This window comes from Anomaloglossus baeobatrachus, chromosome 2 (genome assembly GCF_048569485.1).
Source record: "Anomaloglossus baeobatrachus isolate aAnoBae1 chromosome 2, aAnoBae1.hap1, whole genome shotgun sequence".
In the NCBI taxonomy this organism is placed as follows: domain Eukaryota; kingdom Metazoa; phylum Chordata; class Amphibia; order Anura; family Aromobatidae; genus Anomaloglossus; species Anomaloglossus baeobatrachus.
The window spans coordinates 110247317-110269362 of record NC_134354.1 but is presented as its reverse complement, the minus strand read 5'-3'; the positions used below and the strand labels follow the sequence as shown (position 1 = coordinate 110269362).

At 43.4% G+C, this 22046-nt stretch overlaps 1 protein-coding gene across 1 annotated transcript in view; it reads left to right on the top strand.

Moving 5' to 3' along the window:
• Window positions 1-22046, top strand: part of SLC13A2 (solute carrier family 13 member 2) — a 121849-nt gene that overhangs the window by 33113 nt on the left and 66690 nt on the right. The window contains exon 2 of the mRNA XM_075335268.1: window positions 18261-18389. Coding sequence (XP_075191383.1) covers window positions 18261-18389 — 129 coding nt within the window. The remainder of the gene's footprint in view (window positions 1-18260; window positions 18390-22046) is intronic.

The following is a 22046-nucleotide window of genomic DNA, read 5'->3' as shown; positions in this document are numbered from 1 at the left end:
CGATCACAAAATATCGGCATAACGATAGGGGCAGGTGCTATCACACTTGCCATCGCTAGCATCGGCTAGCGATGTCGCAGCGTGTAAAGCACCCTTAAGGATATACTGCTGGAGACCAGTAAAAAACGTATACCCTCTGGTAATAAAATGTCCAGGAATAAAAAGAAACCACTATGGATAAATAAGACTGTACAAAGTATAATAAAACAAAAACAAAGGGCTTTTAAAATCTTAAAGGTCGAGAATACAGAAATAGCATTTCAGAAGTATAAAGATATCAATAGGAAATGTAAAAAAGAAATGAAACAAGCAAAACTAGCTACTGAAACAAAAATCGCCACAGACATTAAAATAAATCCCAAAATCTTTTATAAATACATTAATGCCAAAAGAAAAACAAAGGATAGTATTGGCTTCTTAAAATATAATAACAAGTTGGTTATAGAGGACAAACAAAAGACTGAGATATTAAATAGGCATTTCTCATCTGTGTTCACCAAGGAACTGACTGTACCAGGGATCATTCAACAAGTCAAAAATCAAAGTTCACCACCCGATATAATTATTTTAACACAAAAAAAGTACACCTGCGTCTGAGTAAATTAAACATTGACAAATCCCCAGGGCCAGATGGCATTCATCCACGAATATTGAGGGAATTGAGCTCCGTAATCGACGGACCACTGTATCTCATCTTTTTAGACTCCCTTGTTACAGGGTTGGTGCCTCAGGATTGGAGGATTGCTGATGTAGTACTGATATTTAAGAAAGGAAAGAGGGTAGATCCGGGCAACTACCGTCCAGTAAGCCTGACATCAGTAGTATGCAAAGTTTTTGAGGGCATTTTAAGTGATAACACGCAAAAATATATTGCAGAAAATAATATAATAACTGACAAACAGCATGGATTCATGAAAGATAAGTCGTGTCTAACCAACCTGTTGGGGTTCTATCAGGGGGTAAGTGCAAACCTGGATATTGGTAATTCAGCTGATGGGATTTATTTGGACTTTGCAAAGGCATTTGATACTGTACCACATAATAGCCTTATACTAAAGCTCCAGAAGCAAGGACTAGGGGAAACTATATGCAACTGGGTAAGGAATTGGCTAAAAGATAGGAAACAAAGAGTAGTCATAAATGGAACATTCTCTAAATGGGCTATAGTCAGCAGTGGGGTGCCGCAGGGATCTGTGCTAGGATCGATTCTTTTTAATCTCTTTATTAATGACCTTGTGGATGGGATTGATAGTAAAGTGTCAGTCTTTGCTGATGACACCAAACTATGTAGGATATTAAAAACTGACCTTGATAGTACAATATTACAAAAAGATCTGAATAAGATGTCAGAATGGGCAGATACTTGGCAAATGAGATTTAATTTGATAAATGTAAAGTAATGCACTAGGACGGAGCAATCCTATAATTGCATATACATTAAATGGAAGTAAACTCGGGACTACAGAACAGGAGAAGGACTTGGGTATTCTCATTACAAATAAGCTGAGCAGCAGCACTCAATGTCAAGTAGCAGCTGCTAAAGCAAACAAAATTTTAGGGTGTATAAAAAGAGAGATTAGATCCCGTGATCCCAACGTATTGTTACCCCTCTATAAATCACTTGTAAGGCCACATCTGGAATATGGGATCCAGTTTTGGGCTCCACATTTTAAAAAGGACATTCAGAAGTTAGAGTCAGTTCAAAGGCGGCTAACTAGACTACTACAAGGAATGGAAGGCCTCCCGTATGATGACAGGTTGAAAAAGTTAGATATGTTTAGCTTAGAAAGAAGAAGTCTCAAAGGAGATCTCATTTATATCTATAAATACATGTGTGGTCAATATAAAGGACTGGCACATGACTTATTTCTTCCGAAGACAATACTAAGGACCAGGGAGCACTCACTGCGAGTGGAAGAAAAGAAAATCATACAGCTAAATAGGAAAGGGTTCTTTACAGTTAGAGCAATCAGACTGTGGAATGCCCTACCACAAGACGTAGTAATGGCAGATACTATAACAGCTTTTAAAAAAGGGCTGGATGATTTCCTCAGTACACAAAACATTGTTGGTTATAAATGACTTAGAGACCAAATGTAGAACTGGTGGAGGAAGGTTGAACTAGATGGACTTAGTTACTTAGGTTGAAAAAAGACCTATGTAACTATGTTGCTCGTTCACGATGCAGGTTGTTCATCGTTCCAGAGTCAGCACACATCGCTACGTGTGACACCCCGGGAACGACGAACAACAGCGTACCTGCGTCCTCCGGCAACAAGGTGGGAGTGTCGTTCATGAGCCTGCTCTCCGCCCCTCCGCTTCTATTGGTGGCCCGCTGAGTGACGTCGCTGTGATGCCGAATGAACCGCCCCCTTAAAAAAGAGGTTGTTCGGCGGCCACAGCAACGTCGTTAAGAAGGTAAGTATGTGTGATGCGTACCGGCGATATTGTTCGCCACGGGAAGCAATTTGCCCGTGATGCACAAATGACGGGAGCGGGTGCTATCGCTAGCGACATTGCTAGCGATGTCGCTGCGTGTAAAGCAGCCTTTAGTCCTATAGGGATCATGCTGTTGTCCAAATAAGCTTGGAGAGTCTTATTATCCCACCACACCCTAAGTCGAGTAGCCATACATTTCTCTAGATCCCACATGAGTGTATTCAATTAACTACATGCATCTGAAGTAATAATCTGTTGTTTGTTCATAAATTTATTAGCTGCCTTATTCAGACGAGTCTGGTTGTTTAAGTTAAAAAATTCATCCATATATATTATTTCTGTGGTCTCCATAATGAAAGGTAAATTCTTTAGAAATTAAATATTTTGACAATGCTCATATTATAGAAAAAGGGGAGCATGGCAAAAGGTTGGCCATTCAATAGTATGAGAAAAAGAAAAAATGTAACCAGCTCACCCGATCCAAAAGGATCTGCTCTGGTTGTGTTACATCATTTCTTGTGGATTACCCTTTTTAATGTGTGTTTCAAGTCAGTGAGGTATAGAATGATTCTAAGGACGGAACGTCCGAAACACATAATATATATTTACCGCTATGTTCACTTGATTTTAAACCACTGGAAGTATTTTTTCATGCATATCTATTAAATGGATTAGTTTTATAGTAACACTTGGACTTGGATGCTGGATTTTTCTCCTCCTTCATTATTGCAGTCTGGCCGACTAGAAAACCTGTCTGTGCACGTTCCTGGGTTTGTAGTTTCCTTTTGGAACGGGAGAGCTGGTTGATTTCTTTCTATTTCCCACTTATGGGTGTGTCTGACATGTGTCTTATTGAGGTTGAGGTTGTTTGGCACATGGTAGTCAGAGTGAGTATATATGTGTCAGAAGCACTGGGTGAGAAGCAGCCTCTGAGCCATAGTGGGGAGGCTGCTAAACCCATAGAGGTTGAAGCCACTGGAAGGAACCCAGTTGAGGGAAGCGTGGGTTGGCTTCAACCATCTGGAGGTGAGTCAGTGGAGGCTGTGGGAACTCTACTTGGATACTGTAAGTATCCAAACCTGAGCAGGCTTACCACGACTAATACAGACCAGAAATCTGAGTATCTGAGGAGCAGCCTCTGAGAGAGAGTGAAGAGGCTGATGGACTCAGGATAAAGGCATAGAAACCTCTCTGAAGGGACTCCCTGGGAGAACACAGAGGGTTCTCTTCATCTGACCTAGGTCAGTGGGATACTTCTGGGGAGAGACATGTCCAAACCTATGTGGGGAAACCACGACTGTTACAGACCAGAAATCCATGTGTAATGTGTATCACAAGTGGAATTTATGCTGTAGTGGCAATAAACTGCTTGACTTTTAAATAAATGTGCTCCTATGTGCTACCTCTAAGGCGCAGCTAAGTGAGTAAAACCCCCATTACACAGTGTGTGAACTGTGTGTAATGTCACAATATATATAATGTGTGTGTGTATATATATATATATATATATATATATATATATATATATATATATATATAAATATATATTTTAGAAAAAAAGTCCAGCTCCAGCATGTGAGCCACTTGGGGCTCAGCTCACCCGATAACAAGAGTCATGTACGTATACGGATAGGAGTATATCCAATAATAGGAAGAATTATAGAGGAAATCCAGCAAGGACTTGGTAGAGACAGGTGCTGTAGTAACATTTCTTCTTTATTAGCAATTCCTTAAAAATACAACGACCCACAAGGCTCAGCAACAGGTCGAGACTAGGTTAGGACTGTGAGGAAGGCAGATTAGGCCGCCGAAACGCGTAGTCCCATCTGCGTTTTTTTTCCTGCCAACTAACTGTTGTTCCTGAGCCTTGTGGGTCGTTGTATTTTTAAGGAATTGCTAATAAAGAAGAAATTTTACTGCAGCACCTGTCTCTACCAAGTCCTTGCTGGATTTCCTCTATAATTCTTCATACAAATATATATATACAGACTATATATATATATATATATATATATATATACATTTTATAGACATACAAATATTAATGGCAGACACAGACAGAAGAAACCCCTGTAATAGAACAATATATAGACCCTTTGCAGTCCAATAACAAATAGTTCTTCAAGTTCTTCATAATGAATAATTCCACTTGCTTTGGAGGTAGTAGTGGGTCCCTTAGCTCTTGGGCCTCTGTCTAGCTGCACAGGTTGCACAAATGAAATGTCCTCCCCTGTGTTATACATATCTTGCTTTAGGTAATATTTTATAGTACTTTTCCACATCTCTGGTACAGTCTGTAACCTTTAGTTGTTATTATTGATCAGGCGCGGTAAAGCCACATGCACAGGTTGAGTGTTTGGTGAGTTTTTTTACCTCAGTATTTGCAGCCAAAACCAGGAGTGATTGAGAAATACAGCAGTGGTGCCCGTGTGTCTATTATACATTTCCTCTGATGGTTCCACTCCTGGTTTTGGCTTCAAGTACTGAGGTAAAAAAGTCACCAAATACTCAACGTGTGCACGTGGACTAAATGAGGCCATTGTTTATGTACAAGATAAACTCTCTAGACTTTGTATTCCGTACACTTTCTCACAAGGTTCAGGGTTGTGCAGTGTATTATAGACTACATGTTAGTATCCTTTTGAAACAATGTTTTTCTGATATTCAAAGGTGCATCATATATAGGTGAGAAGTATGGCTGTTGGTTGGACCCTTCTTTGACTTGTTGAAAATTCTACACTCCATTCCTACACTTTTCTGTCTCCATTTTGAGGAAGGAGAGATGTCACTACTATACATATCACATCACATGTGTTTAAAGGGAACCAGACCTCTGATTTATGCTGCCCAAACCACAATTGCATCAAGGTATATACAGTGCCTACAAGTAGTATTCAACCCCCTGCAGATTTAGCAGGTTTACACATTCGGAATTAACTTGGCATTGTGACATTTGGACTGTAGATCAGCCTGGAAGTGTGAAATGCACTGCAGAAAAAAAGAATGTTATTTCTTTTCTTTTTTTTTTTTTTAAATTGTGAAAAGTTTATTCAGAGGGTCATTTATTATTCAACCCCTCAAACCACCAAAATTCTGTTTGGTTCCCCTAAAGTATTAAGAAGTATTTCAGGCACAAAGAACAATGAGCTTCACATGTTTGGATTAATTATCTCTTTTTCCAGCCTTTTCTGACTAATTAAGACCCTCCCCAAACTTGTGAACAGCACTCATACTTGGTCAACTTGGGAAAGACAAAGGAGCATTCCAATGCCATCAGAGACAAGATCGTGGCGGGTCACAAGGCTGGCAAGGGGTACAAAACCCTTTCCAAGGAGTTGGGCCTACCTGTCTCCACTGTTGGGAGCATCATCCGGAAGTGGAAGGCTCATGGAACTACTGTTAGCCTTCCACGGCCTGGACAGCCTTTGAAAGTGTCCACCCGTGCCGAGGCCAGGCTTGTCCGAAGAGTCAAGGCTAACCCAAGGACAACAAGGAAGGAGCTCCGAGAAGATCTCATGGCAGTGGGGACATTGGTTTCAGTCAATACCATAAGTAACGTACTCCACCGCAATGGTCTCCGTTCCAGACGAGCCCGTAAGGTACCTTTACTTTCAAAGCGTCATGTCAAGGCTCGTCTACAGTTTGCTCACGATCACTTGGAGGACTCTGAGACAGACTGGTTCAAGGTTCTCTGGTCTGATGAGACCAAGATCGAGATCTTTGGTGCCAACCACACACGTGACGTTTGGAGACTGGATGGCACTGCATACGACCCCAAGAATACCATCCCTACAGTCAAGCATGGTGGTGGCAGCATCATGCTGTGGGGCTGTTTCTCAGCCAAGGGACCTGGCCATCTGGTCCGCATCCATGGGAAGATGGATAGCACGGCCTACCTGGATATTTTGGCCAAGAACCTCCGCTCCTCCATCAAGGATCTTAAAATGGGTTGTCATTTCATCTTCCAACAAGACAACGACCCAAAGCACACAGCCAAGAAAACCAAGGCCTGGTTCAAGAGGAAAAAAATCAAGGTGTTGCAGTGGCCTAGTCAGTCTCCTGACCTTAACCCAATTGAAAACTTGTGGAAGGAGTTCAAGATTAAAGTCCGCATGAGACACCCAAAGAACCTAGATAACTTAGAGAAGATCTGCATGGAGGAGTGGGCCAAGATAACTCAAGAGACCTGTGCCGGCCTGATCAGGTCTTATAAAAGACGATTATTAGCTGTAATTGCAAACAAGGGTTATTCCACAAAATATTAAACCTAGGGGTTGAATAATAATTGACCCACACTTTTATGTTGAAAATTTATTAAAATTTAACTGAGCAACATAACTTGTTAGTTTGTAAGATTTATGCATCTGTTAATAAATTCTGCTCTTGTTTGAAGTTTGCAGGCTCTAACTTATTTGCATCTTATCAAACCTGCTAAATCTGCAGGGGGTTGAATACTACTTGTAGGCACTGTAGCTACCAGAGTTTTCAGAAAAGATAGACTTTAAATCTGACAAGAGGTGATTGTATGCACGAGAAACAGACCTGTCCATCACTAGTGGCGACTCTGGGAAGAAATGGTTAGGGGAGGAGGGGAATTAGTCAGGTCTCCCGCTATAGTTCTCTGTTGGATCTTTAACATATATTTTCTCTGAAATGCCGGAGTGTTTCAGAGAAATATAAACCTGGCTGCAAACGCAGTTTGGGCAGCATGTATCAGATGGCAGATTCCCTTTAGGGCTCGCTCACACTGAAGTATACATCAGACGACTGCTATCTGATGTTTTATCAGATAGCACTCGCTCCAATGTTATACTACGGGGCAGTGCCCACCAGCGCTTTTTTTTGTCATGCCGATTTAACATGGGAAAGCAGTCTCTGCATGCTGTGATTAGTAGCATATATCGGACAGCGCACACTCATTCAAGTCAAGGGGGCGAGTGCAAAACATTGGGCTACACTCAGATGACATCCAAGTGCTGTTAGACAATGGAGAAGATGGAGAAATAAAGTTCTCCTCAACCTTTCCGCACCTGTGCACCGATTCTCGCATGCCAAAGAATCCGATCACAGTAAATAACACTCGGCTTACACCCGGAGGAGAATTTGAGTCAAGTGTCATTTACATTATGCATCCAATTCTCTCGCATGAGGGAATCATCGCCAGAGTGAGTGAGCCCTTAGGCTATTGTTACGGTTGCTGCGAGCACTGGAGACTATGTCCAGATTTCTTGCTACTGCACATGTGCGAGCGCTGGAGACTAAGTCCAGATTTCTTGCTACTGCACATGTGCGAGCGCTGGAGACTAAGTCCAGATTTCTTGCTACTGCACATGTGCGAGCGCTGGAGACTAAGTCCTATCTTGGAGCCATTGCACATGTGCGGGTGACATCATCGCTGACACGAGGTCACATGTCTCTGACACCTTCTATGCCAATTGGTCGCTGGTCATGTGCTTGTGACGCCTTGCTCGGTGATAGGCCAGCATGACGTCACTCTTGTCGTTCTGGCAGCCGATTGGCTCTGGTGTCCTCCATCTTGGATGAGGCACAGAGTCTATATAAGACCCTGACACACGCCGCATGGCGCTCAGTCCTCTTGGTTCATGCATGAGGGTAGACGCCCTGTGCACGTTCCTCTAGGCATTCCTCTGTCTATGCAAGGTGAGCGCTACCAGCAGGGTAGCGTTCTTATACCTTACAGCTTCGGCTGCTGTCCGTATCCTTACCTCTTAGGGGAGCGGACATAGGCAGGTGCCTGAGGCACATGGTCTGGCTGGGCCTTGTGATTCGACTCGTAGGTGGACGTTGCCGCTAGGGTAACGTTCCTTATACTGCGTCTGGCAGTTGTTCGTATCCTCGCACACTAGGGGAGCGAACAGAGGTAGGAGCTTTGTGCGGCTTATGCTGCTGTTCGTCTCTTTTGCACCACTAGAAGAGCGGACCTAGGCAGGTGCCATATCTAGTGGTTCGTGTCCTCGCACACTAGTGGAGCGAACGCAGGTAGGAGCTTTGTGCGGCTTACGCTGCTGTTCGTCTCTTTTGCACCACTAGAAGAGCGGACCTAGGTAGGTGCCATTTCGCACACATTGTCTTTGTCTCTGTGATTATTAACAGAGATCATTCCACACACCCTCCAAGTAAGGGAGGAATTGCTTTACTTACTTATTATATCCTTCTGTGAGTTAACAGAGGTATTGCCCTCTGCCATAGTCTGCAGCAGAGTCTTTGCACGGTGGACCCTGACTGTCTGATACTCCTTTAAGTTATTATCAGACAGCCCCCCGTAACAGCTATGTGTGCACACTGCATCTTTGTGATGACCACAAAGATGCAGCGTTTTGGCAAAAACGCATCCAAGAAATGCATGCGTTATAATGCGTTTTTTTGATGCGCTTTGATGCATTTTTTACCGCATTTTTGCCCAATGCATTTTTTAAGTCAAATCTATTGACTAGAAAGGCTCAAAAATGCTGGCAAAAAAGCAGAAATAATTGACATGCTGAATCTTGGTGGTCACCACAAAGATGCAGCCAAAAAAACCTGCAACATGTGCACAGCAAAAATGAAATCTCATAGACTTAGCTGGGGAAGGAAATTCATGCAGTTTTAAGACCAAAACTGCACTCGAAAAAGCGCTCAAAAATGCGTAAACAAACCCACAGCATGCGTACTGTGCCTTACGGTAAGTATTTTAGCAGGAGCAGAGTTTCAACAGAAACAGATTCTCAGAATAGACAGAAATGTCCTGTGCAACTAACTCTTAAGCAAGCATCTGATTTGAACATTTCATTATTTTTCATTTCAGCCTCTTTGCTAATTCATAGCCACCTTTGGATATCATAATTTTATAAATGCAAATTTTAAAAATCCTGTTAACATATAATGGCTACTGGCAATACTTACTGGACAATGTCCAACTTTGTAGATACTCACCCCCAACTGGAAATAACCTGCTGTTAATTATTAATAAGAATAAAAGAAGAACAGCGCAACACAGTTATAAGAAAAGATGATCCAGAATTAAAGGAGAGTCCAATTAGTTACTGGAACAGGAATGTCAGGAGCAATGAAAGACCTTATTTAACAGTGAGCAATAGATGAAATTTACTGGAAATTCTATTGATTACTCTACAAAAGTATAGTCTATTACATGTGCAAAGTTTATTATGGAAATAAATAATTATGCCCTCTATGCCAGTTTGCTAGAATAAAAGCAGTTGCAATATTTGTCTTGAGCCTTTTGTGTCACAAGGTGTTTGGCTCTAAACTCGTTGAGTGTCATGGAGGCATCAGACGCTGTTCAGACTACAGACTCTGACCCTCTGTAATATGCTTTCTCTGGAGTTTCTGAGTTGCATAGCCAGGCTTGGGCGTTTACCAGCTGTGTGCTTATTAGTGGTCTTGCTTGCAGGAGTTAATGTCTGCTAGCCTGCTGGTTACTTTTTGGATCGTATGTTTCAGGAGACCTATCACAGTTACTCCCCACCTTTTTAAGATGGAGGAACCTGTCTTCCCATGCCAACTATAGTTTTTGCTAATCCGGTGTGTGTGCTGTTGTGTTCCAGTTGCTGATTTACTGCATGCTGCTTGGTGTGCTGTGGAAACCCTCTCGTTGTCTGATTGTTTTCTCCCATATGTTTATTTCCTCGTTATCACGTATTGTCTTATATCTCTGTGTGTGCTAGCTGTGTTATAGAGTTTTGGTTTCCCCATTTGTCCATTACTGTGGGTTCAACTACTCTTGTCCTGGCCCTCCCCTGGGGTTGAATAGAGGGGGTATTAGATCAGAGCAGTCGAACAGCATGGCAAGGAAGGTGGCACAGACAGATATCTTCATCATCAGAGGTATCTCTGGAATCAGGGAGAGATAGGGCCCCCTAGACTGAGGGCCAGATTAGGAGCCCCAGTCCCTTCTTATACCCTAACACCCCGTGACATTATTTGTACAAAAAGGTAATGACATATTTTCCTGTTGCACAAGGCTCCAAAGGACTTAAAGATGCAGCAAATCAATTAAAAGGAACCAATCACCAGGATTTTCGTATATAAGCTAAAGCCAGTGCTATACTGGCACTATCAGGCTGATTCTTTACATACATTTTGTGGTCAGCTCGGATGCTTAGGTTTTGAAATCCAAGAAAGTAAAGATTATAAATTGGCAGATTCTTGAGTGACAGCAGCTGAGAAGCAGATAATATCTGGTCTATAGTTATCCCCTCCTCCTGTTAGAATTAGCATAAGCATTATACAATCAACCTAGCAGGACCTGTGGTGAGGTCATATCCATGTGACCAGAGGGGGCGGGGCTTCAGACAGCAATGCTGGATACCAGGTCACATGAGTATGACCTCACACAGATCCTGGTAGGGAAAAGTTAAATCAATTGTATCATACTTATGCTAATTCTAACAGGGGGAGGGGATAACTATGAATACCCCCCAGATATTATCTGCTCCTCAGCTGCTGTCGCTCAAGAAGCTGCCGATTTTATAAACTTTACTTTCTTGGATTTCAAAACCTTAACAACCTTAGATTCCTCAACGTACCCCCCTTTTATGTTGATGATAACTTTCGAACTCCTTGGTATTCTCTCAAGCAGCTTTATCAGGTCACTTGAAGTAGCTTTCCAACAGTCTCATCCCAAACCTTCTCAATTATTTTGAGGTTGTGGGATTGTGGGGGCCATGTATCTGACGCAATACTCCATCCCTCACTTTCTTGCTCACATAACTTTTACATAAACTGTAATCGTGTTTTGGGTAATTATCCCATTGCGACACAAATGATTGTACCAATAAGTGTAAACCAGATGGACGGCGTGTCATTTCACACGAAATTACGAACAGTGTTATCAGCAAAGCATCCCTACACTATCCTACCTCCTCTTTTATTCATCATGGTGGGAAAAACAAACATAGAAATCACCCACTTACCTTTTTTTCATCAGACTTGGTGGTCCGTACCAAAAATCTCAAATTTTGAGGCCACCGCAATACAGATGTCCACCTTTCCACTGATCTAGTGTCCACTCCTTTTTCTAGTCATTAGTAAACATTTCTTCACAGCAATTTAACTATAAAGGCCTCCTTTTGCAGTCTCCTGGACATGTAATGTTGAGACGTGTCTCTGATATAATGTCTGTGTATCATTTATGAGCGCTGTTATCTTAGGTGCTGTCAGAGCTCCATTGTGCGGAGCATCTTGCACACTGGTGATACTCTGCCGCGCTCTCTTGAGCCGGCAGTTCCATGTCTCCTTTGTGCAGAGTATCTTGCATTTGGAGATGCTCTGCTGTGTTTCTATGAGAACTAGCTGACAGGTTATTTGACAGCACAGGATTCCATGCTGGTTCTGGGAGGCGCTAAATCAGGTGCTCCACATTCCTGGTAATTGCTCTGTTTCATTACTGAGCATGCTCTCCTAGAACCTTGCCAGTCTTACTCTCTGGTTCTACAGTTGTGCTCTTGGCTTGTGTTTGTGCTTGTGTTCTGATCTAGGCTTTTGACCCCAGACTGTTTATTGACCCTTCTCTGCCTACTCCCCTGTTCTTGTCATTAGCTCCTAGCTTCTGACCTCAGACCATTAACTGACCACGTCTCTGTCTGTTCCCTGAATCTAATATGTACTCTCCTGGAATTCTGACCTTCTGCCTGTGACTTGACTACCCTTCTTTCCATACTGTCTGTAAGTAGTGACTAGCATCACAGGTGCTGTCAATTTGCGGTTTCTGAAGTTGAGAACTCTGAAAAATGTATCCTCTGCAGTAGGGTAATTCTTGTTTTTTTTCCATGGCACCTTTCTCTTGGTAGTCTTTCCTTGGATGGTCCTCATGAGAGCTAGATTCATCAAAGCGATGGATGGTTTTCATGACTGCAATTGAAGATACCTTCAAGGTTCTAGCAATTTTCCAAATTGACTGGCCTTTCATGTCTTAAAGTAATTATGGATTGTCAGTTCTCTTTACTTAAGTGGTTCTATTATGGCGTATAAAAGTTATGGAATAAGACTAATCACTGTTTAAAACTGTATTACAACATTGCCAATATTAGTAAAATTTATAGAATAAAAAGATAAGCCCTAACATTGAACTCTTCTCTAAATTCTCTACATTCTCTACTCATAACCCCAAATGTAACATGTTCTTCTTAAGAATCACATCACCTTTATCTAAACCTTGGAATTTCAATGCTTAATATTTAATATAAAAATATGCTTACTCATGTTGTTGACTGGCTTGGGATAAAAAGGATTTGATTGATATTAGCTTTTTGGACCTTGAAACTTTCTACAAATCCATCATTATATTGTTGCAATAAAAGAAATTGGCTGAGTTCTAATGCACTATATAACAGATGATAAATGGAAGACATAGATATATATATATTTTCTCCATATGATTTCCCTGTGAACACATTGCAGGGAGTTGCATGTTGTATTGCAGTCAAGGGAACAACCAGTGGACTAGTATGTAGCTGCTATGGGGCCCATGAGCTGTGCAGAGCTACAGAAAGCTCACATACAGACTGGAGCAGTGGGGGACCGATAAGAGGTAATTTTTTTTTTTTGTAAATCAGTGAGTACATTGGTGTCCAAATGTGCATTATATGATATGGTGGCCTATGGGGTTACATTATAATATATGGAGGGCTATGGGGGGTGCATTATACATCATGGAGAATTATAGAGGGTGCAAATACTGAGCTCGACACGCTCAGTATTTGATCAAGTATACTTGTGCTCGGGTGCAATGCTTGAGTCCACGCCCTGCACGTTTCACAGCTTTTTTAAGCCATTAAACATGCAGGGATGGCCTAAAGAGAAAAACATGCATCATCTCACCAATTCAACCATCTGGGACGTTCCAAGGAAAAGCGGTGCACGGAAACAAGCTGGCTCCTGGTCACAGTAATCTGAATAGAAAAACCAGCATCCACCAACTTTCATAAACGCTTCATTTTATTTGATTCCATAGAAAAATTAAAAACATAGCTACAGGTTGGTCCCGGTCTACGCTTTTGAAGTGATAAAGCTCTTAATCATGACCAATCATGATTAAGAGCATTATCATTCGAAACGTGTAGACTGGGACCGACCTATATCTATGTTGTTAATTTTTCCATGGAATCAAATAAAATGAAGATTTTATGAAAGTTTGCAGATTCTGTATTTTTTATTTGGGTTAATGCAGGGATTGCTTGCCAATCACAGTAATGCCTTAAGGCCGCTTTACACGCTGCGATATCGGTACTGATATCGCTAGCGTGCGTACCCGCCCCCTTCATTTGTGCGACACGGGCATATCGCTGCCCGTGGCGCACAAAATCTCACGGACCCGTCACACTACTTACTTGCATGGCGACGTCGCTGTGACCGGCGTACCGCCTCCTTTCTAAGGGGGCTGTGTGTTCTGCGTCATAGCGACGTCACTAAGCGGCTGCCCAATCAAAGCGGAGGGGCGGAGATGAGCGGCACAAACATCCCGCCCACCTCCTTCCTTCCGCATTGCTGGTGGGACGCAGGTAAGGTGAGGTTCCTCGTTCCTGCGGTGTCACACACAGTGATGTGTGCTGCTGCAGGAACGATGAACAACATCGCTGCTGCAGCAGCAACGATAATTGAGATTAGCATGTAAACGATTAGCGATTTTGAACATTTTTGCAACGATTCAAAATCGCTAATAGCTGTCACAAGCAACAACATCGCTAACGCGGCCGGATGTGCGTCACAAAATCCGTGACCCCACCAACATCGCTTTAGCGATATCGTAGCGTGTAAAGCAGCCTTTAGCCATGTTGGCTACTGGCATTACGGTGATTGGCCTACCACATTGCGTCATTGGGTCTATATAAGACCCAGTGACACTATGCTCAGCGCACTGTACTTGGAAATAGTGTAGGGAGAGCTTCTGCTGGAGAAGGGATAGTGTATTAGTGATTCTAGCCATACACTCCTTGCTGCTGCAACTTTAAAATTCTATTATATTTTCTAATAATACCGCTCTTAGCTGCAACTAGTGTAGGGAAAGTTGCAGAAGATGGAATTGTATGTTAGAGACATTTAATCAGGGATTCTAACCTTATAGACCTTGTTACTGCTATGTAAAAAAAAATCTATAATATTTTATAATAATACCGCTTGTATCTGCATTTAGTGTAGGAAAAGCTGCTGGAGAAGAGATAGTGTATTAGAAGCACGTATTCAGGGATTATAGCTTTACGGACCTTGTTGCTGCTGCACTAACCCAAAAGTCCTTTTCAGGGATAATTCAAATCTTTTCTATTTTCTAATATTACCGCTCTCAGCTGCAATTAGATTAGAGAGAGCTGGTGGAGAGGGGATAGTGTATTAGAGGTATCTAGGAATTGATTATTGCCTTACATTCCTTGCTGCTGTTACGTTAAACCAAAAGTCCATTTCAGGGCTAATTCAAATCTATTCCATTTTCTAATTATATTGCTCTTAGCTGCAATTAGTGTAGTGAGAGCTGCTGGAGAAGGGATAGTGTATTAGAGGCATGTAGATAGGCATTCTAGCCTTAGGGTACCTTCACACTTAGCGATGCAGCAGCGATCCGACCAGCGATCTGACCTGGTCAGGATCGCTGCTGCATCGCTACATGGTCGCTGGTGAGCTGTCAAACAGGCAGATCTCACCAGCGACCAGTGAACAGCCCCCAGCCAGCAGCGACGTGCAAGCGACGCTGCGCTTGCACGGAGCCGCCGTCTGGAAGCTGCGGAGACTGGTAACTAAGGTAAACATCGGGTATGGTTACCCGATGTTTACATTAGTTACCAGTGTGAGCAGGGAGCAGGGAGCCGCGCACACTGAGCGCTGGCTCCTTGCTCTCCTAGCTACAGTACACATCGGGTTAATTAACCCGATGTGTAATGCAGCTACATGTGCAGAGAGCAGGGAGCCGCGCACACTGCTTAGCGCTGGCTCCTTGCTCTCCTAGCTGCTGTACACATCGGGTTAATTAACCCGATGTGTACAGCAGCTACATGTGCAGAGAGCCGGAGCCGGCAGCACAGGCAGCGTGAGAGCTGCAGAGGCTGGTAACTAAGGTAAATATCGGGTAACCACCTTGGTTACCCGATGTTTATCTTGGATACAGCTTACCTCAGCTGTCAGACGCCGGCTCCTGCTCCCTGCTCGCTTCATTTGTCGCTCTCTTGCTGTCACACACAGCGATCTGTGTGTCACAGCAGGAGAGCGGCTTTGAAGAAAACGAACCAGGGCTGTGTGTAACGAGCAGCGATCTCGCAGCAGGGGCCAGATCGCTGCTCATTGTCACACACAGCGAGATCGCTAATGAGGTCACTGCTGCGTCACAAAAAGCGTGACTCAGCAGCGATCTCGGCAGCGAGCTCGCTGTGTGTGAAGCACCCCTTATAGACCTTGCTGCTGCTAAATCTATTCTATTCTATCATAATACCGCTCTTATCTACAGTAGATTTACTGTAGAGAAAGTTGCTGGAGAAGGGATAGTGTATTAGATGCATGTAGACAGGGATTCAAACGTTACAAATCTTGCTGCTGCTATGTTAACCCAAAAGTTATTATCAGGGCTAATTCAAATCTATTCTATTTTCTAATAATACTACACTTATCTGCAATTAGTGTAGGGAAAGTTGGTGGTGAATGGATAATTTTGGATTAGAGGCATATAGGCAGGGTTTATTGCTTTACAGTCCTTCTCTAGGCTTACTGCTGCTGCAACCTAACTGAATTGGTCAGTGCACGACTGATGTTGTGGGACACGTGCTAGTGTAAGTTGGGGACGGCACACTGGGAAATAGAGTAGCAGCTGGGGACCAAGTACAGTGGGACAGCCGCAGCCATGAGATTGCAGAAAGCCCACCCCTAAATGGCAACATTTTTAGGGCAAGCACTTAGGATATGCAAAATCCTTTTTATCTTTGGTTCTGTATCTTTCATTGTCACTCTGTAAAAGAGGCGTAATACTCTGACAACATTGTTCCCAGCAGCAACCCAGGAGTCAGAGATGTGTTCAGGTGTCTTCTCCATGCTGTTTCTATTCAATTTGAGCACTCTTTCCTTCCATTTCAGCAGGGTCTTCTGCAAAAATGCTCGAGTTTCCCATTGACTTCCATTATAATCTTTACTCGAGTCGAGCACCAAAGAAGTCTGACATGCTCAATTCGAGTAAAGAGTACCCGAGTATTTTAGTGCTCGATCATTACTAATATCTATCACATAGCCAAGAAGAGACGTAAAAAAGTGATGTCAAACCTGATCAGCCTGATGCAACAGAGTTGAACTGAGTAGCTCCCTGTTACAAGAATTTATAAACAAAATGCTCCACATGAGTGCTTTATTAAGCTACTGGATCTAGAGATTCATAAATTGATTGTTAGGATCCTGGGCAGGGCAGAATTTCAAGGTGACTGGATAGCAGTCATCTGCCTTCTACTTGCCGCCGGTTCTTCTTTTGATTATTTGTCCTTGTGCAGCATCATTGTCATCATCAAGTTCAACTGGCTCCAGGCCGGCTAATCAAAAGGCAAACAGAGAATGCGGTCAAGTAGGATGTGAGGGGTTGCAATTGCATCCGAGCCCTGGAGCCTAGGGGGACCAAAAGGTTCCTTTGGCCTATATGAGATAGCTAATACTATTAAAAACGTTCAATAATCTGAGGCCCCACTGGAGGTTTTGTATTAGGGTCCCTTACCTTTAAGTTACGCCACTGTAGGAGGTGGTTTACAGGGCACCTATCCAGTGGCCACAAATTACTGATGTGGCCACTGGAACATGTTGCTGCAAATTTCCCTCACCATTGTCACACTGCCATGCTAATGGAAGCATTTTATATGTATTCATATAATAGTGTGTCCTAATCACAGAATATAGTGTATATTTGACCAAATCAATTATTTCATGTCACTACTTTTTCCCTCCTTTGCCCCTTTCTGCTTTTAATAAGATAACAATCATGGTACGCAGGCGCTTTGCAGCAGCTGATCCCATTACAGTCAATGGGTGTTTTTGTATTGTGTATAAATACGGCACTTCTGTTTGGTAGGTGATCAAGTAGAATCCAGTCCCGTATGTAGCAAAAAGCAAATAGTTGGCACTCAAATAGTTGAATAAACTGGTATTTAATTGAGAAAGCTTGAGCAGATAAAACACGTTTCCATCTAACATAGACCTTCATTAGTGTTCAGTGTAGACGGTCTGCTCAGTTTGTGAGTGATTGTCGCGCTGGCATAGATCGTGATTTCCCCCGCTGTATAGCGGAAGTGGTGAACACCACGATGGTGTTTTTGTGTTATGAGACGGATTTATCACTGCCTTCATTTTCATTGTTCTGCTTTGATGAAAAATAAAAATGAAGAATGAAGATGTAAAACGTTCTGAAAGCAACTCTCCTTTGGTAGTCCTACCACTGCCTGGAATTCTTCCTGTCAAACATAAATGGAGCCTCTGACATCAGTGTGAACATAGCTCTATTTTCAATGAACGTTTATAAAGGATTGCATTGGATTTTCTTGTCGCTGGGGGTACTTACTTTAAAGAGGTTGAGAAACACTGGTTTTAAAAAAAACTTAGTGGGGGTACTCGTCTCTCCGTACCTAAAAATAACCCACAAAGAGTCCAAATTTAAGGGTTTTTCAGAAATTCTACATTTGGCCAGAAGGAGGGAATGGTAAAAAGTAACAAACCATCTCGCACCATACATTGCAGGTCTGTTGATGATGAGTTGATAGTTGACAAGGCTTCATCTTCACTAGTCTCTTATAGTTGGGATTTCATTTGTTTTTACTATCATGTAATAATGATATTTCTTCATTTTTATGCAGGAGGCAAGCTGTGGCTATGTGATCATTATAATGGCTCTATTCTGGTGCACAGAGGCTCTCCCATTGGCTGTTACGGCCCTCTTCCCAGTGGTGTTATTTCCAATGATGGGTATAATGGACTCAACAGCGGTAAGACACCTTTTTTCATGTAATTCATTATTCGACTTATGGCGTGCGTACCCTGAATGGACCTCCAGCTGCGCACACGTACCTTACATTTAATGTTCTATGCCACTATCTGACCTCAAAAACATGTTCTTGTAAGAGCCTTAGTTGCCACACCATTATTTTCCTGATAACTAGAGATGAGCGAACCGGCCGTGGTTCGGCTCGAGTTCGGTTCGACGAACGGAGGTCTCGTTCGAGTTCAGTTCGGCGAAAGTTTGACGAACCGAACTCGAACCAATAGGATATAATGGGAGGCAATCACAAACACATAAAAACGCATTATAAATGTACACATACAGTTAATAAACATTGCCATAACACTTACCGGTCCCCGCGATCCCTCCTGCACTCTGTCTCCTGCCGCTATTCCATCCGATGATCGCTGAATCCTCCCGGTGACCAGCACTGCCAGCAGTGATGCAGGACCTATCGTGACGTCAAAATAGCCATGTGACCAGTCTCGTGGCTATTATCTCATTGGCTACAGACTGGTCACATGACTATGACGCGTCATGTAGGACCTGTCATTGCACTCTCCGGTACACGGTGCACATTTGTGTATCGCCGTGTACCGGCGACATGCTCTAGCACACGGTCGACTCCCCGTTCCGTTAGGGACCGGCTGACACAGCCGGTCATTAACGGAGATCACGTTGCCATAGCAACGCAGTTAGCGGTGATGTCACCGCTAACCGCGGCTCCGGGAGCACCGTTGCTATGGTAACGCGTCTGTCAGCGTTACCGCTGTTACCGCTGACAGCCAGCAGCACTAATCACTCACGGAGTGAAGGCTGCACGCTGCTTCCCGTGCAGCCTTCACGGAGTGAAGGCTGCACGGGAAGCAGCGTCTTCTTCCAGGCAGCAGTGATGTAGCAGAGCTGCATTTGTTGAACGAGAAAGACAGAAGACCATGGATCGTGGAGGGCTGACGGGGTAATAAAGATTGATTCTCTAATGTGTCTGTGTATTTATTTCTATTAAAGTATTTTTCTCTGTGTGGTGTCTTTTTTTTAACCCTTTATTGGAGATTCTTAATGGCCGGGTCAAACGTGCCTGACATTAAGAATCTCTGGCTTAATACTAGCTAGTAAAACAAAGCTAGTATTAACTCATTATTACCCAACAAGCCATCCGGCTTCAGGGCTGTTGGAAGAGTTGGATACAGCGCCAGATGATGGCGCTTCTATGAAATCGCCATTTTCTGGGGCGGCTGCGGACTGCAATTCGCAGCAGAGGCGCCCAGAAACCTCGGGCTAACCTGTGCTGCAGATTCCAATGCCCAGCTGCCTAGTTGTACTCGGCTGGACACAAAAATGGGGCGAAGCTCACGTCCTTTTTTTGTAGTTTTTTGGCAAAAAAAATAAAAAATGCTTCCCTGGATTTTCCATTGCCAGTGAAGGTAACACCAAGCAGTGGGGGTTAGCAGCCAGTAGCTGCTTGGATTACCCTTAGCTAGCAATACAAAAAATGCAGCGGGAGCCCATATATATTTTTTTTAATTATTTATTTAAATAACTAAAAACAAAATGGGCTTCCCTGTATTTTGATTGCTGGACATCACAGTGCTGTAAAAATAAATCTTTAAAAAAAATGACGTAGCGCTCCGCGGTATTTTTGATTCACAGCGCAGATAAAGCAGACAGCTATGGGTTGCCACCCCCATCTGCTTGCCGTTACCTTGGTTGGCAATCAAAATACAGGGAAGCCCATTAATTTTTTCTATTTAAAAAATAGTTAAAAAAAAAAATGACGTTGGGTCCCCCCATTTTTGATAGCCAGCTAGGGTAAAGCAGACGGCTGTAGCCTGAAAACCACAGCTGGCAGCTTTACCGTAGTTGGGGATCCAATGTGGAGGTCCCCCCAGGCTCTTTTTTTATAATTATTTTATAAATATTAATAATTCCACAAAAAAAGTAGGGTCGCCCCCAAATTGGATCACCAGCCAAGGTAAAGCGGACAGCTGTGGTCTGGTATTCTCAGGGTGGGAAGGTCCATAGTTATTGGGCCTTCACAGCCTAAAAATAGCAGGCCGCAGGCACCCCAGACGTGGCGCATCCACTAGATGCGCCAATCCTGGCGCTTCACCCCAGCTCATCCCGTGCCCTGGTGCAGTGGCAAACGGGGTAATAAATCGGGTTGATACTAGCTGTAAGGTCACCTGACATCAAGCCCAGCAGTTTGTGATGTTATGGCGTCTATTAGATACCCAACATCATAAACTGTCAGTACTAACAAAAAAAAAATCGACAAAAGAAATTTATTTGAAAAAACAGTCCCCAAAACATTTCCTCTTTCACCAATTTATTGTAAGAAAAAAAATAAAGGGGTCCCACGACGACTCTGGACCGTCTAGAATATGGGGGGGAGACACTCAGGGAATGTAGCCCCCATTTTCTAGGAGTGCAGACCCTTCATGTGAGGAGTGTGGGTGCAATGAATCTGCACTCACTCTCCCCGGGTCCACAGCAGCAGAGTCCAGGTCGTAATGGTTGCTACCAAAGCTGCAATGCCCTGCTCATGAGGTAAGGGCATGCCTAATCAGGAGAACTATTCTACATTTCCAAATATTGGTATTTGCTGATATTATTGCTATTCCACCTACTATATATTGGGGATAGTATCTTGGAGATGGAATACCCCTTTAAGTCCAGTTATCCAGCTGAATGAATACTTAACAACAGAGCTCGCTATTTAGATGTGTTTTCTTGTGGCGTATAACGGACTCTCATTTTTGGTAGTCATTCAGCAGGGAAACTATAAAAGCAAATCTCTCCATTTGGAAATGTAGTATATAGCTCTCCTGATCAATTATGTTCCTTACCTCATGAGCAGGGCATTGCAGTAATAATAATAATTTATTCATTTATATAGCGTTATTAATTCCATAGCGCTGTATGTCTTTGGAGTGTGGGAGGAAACCGGAGTACACGGAGGAAACCCACGCAAACACGGAGAGAACATGCAAACTCCTTGCAGATGGTGTCCTTGGTGAGAAATGAACCCAGGACCTCAGCGCTGCAAGACTGCAGTGCTAACCACTGAGCCACCGTGCCGCCCATTTAGCTTACAGATGCATAACCACCGCTCACTGTGTCTGAACACAGAAAGCTGAGCTGACAGCCGCTCTGTGCATGCGGCAGCGTCTATTGTGAAGGAGAGGGCCGTGGGGGGATCAACGCTGCACAGGTACCGTGGGACACCGGGGAACACCGGTGGGGTTATAGGGGGTGACCTGGCAGGGCCTGGGGAGGAGTTTTTTGTCGCATGTGTCATGGCACATGCGACAGAAATCAGAGGAGTAGGGTGAATGCGGCCGGCGCGCTGCTGTGCGCGCGGCCATCTTGGATTTCTGGGAGGGCATCAGGGGGGGCACTTTGGAAACACCGGGGGACCAGAGGGGACCGGGGAGGAGATTTATCATGTTTGTTCATGCCAGATGGGAGATAAATAATTTTTTACCGGCGCTGTCATTTACTATAACGTGATCATCGGTGTACGGTGTATACCTGTGATCACGTGAGCGGGGACCGGAAAAACCATCCTGAATCATGATCTCCAGGGTCTCAGCTAGCCCTGAAACCCCGGAGATTTTCTGACGCTGGGGGGCGCTATTCACTT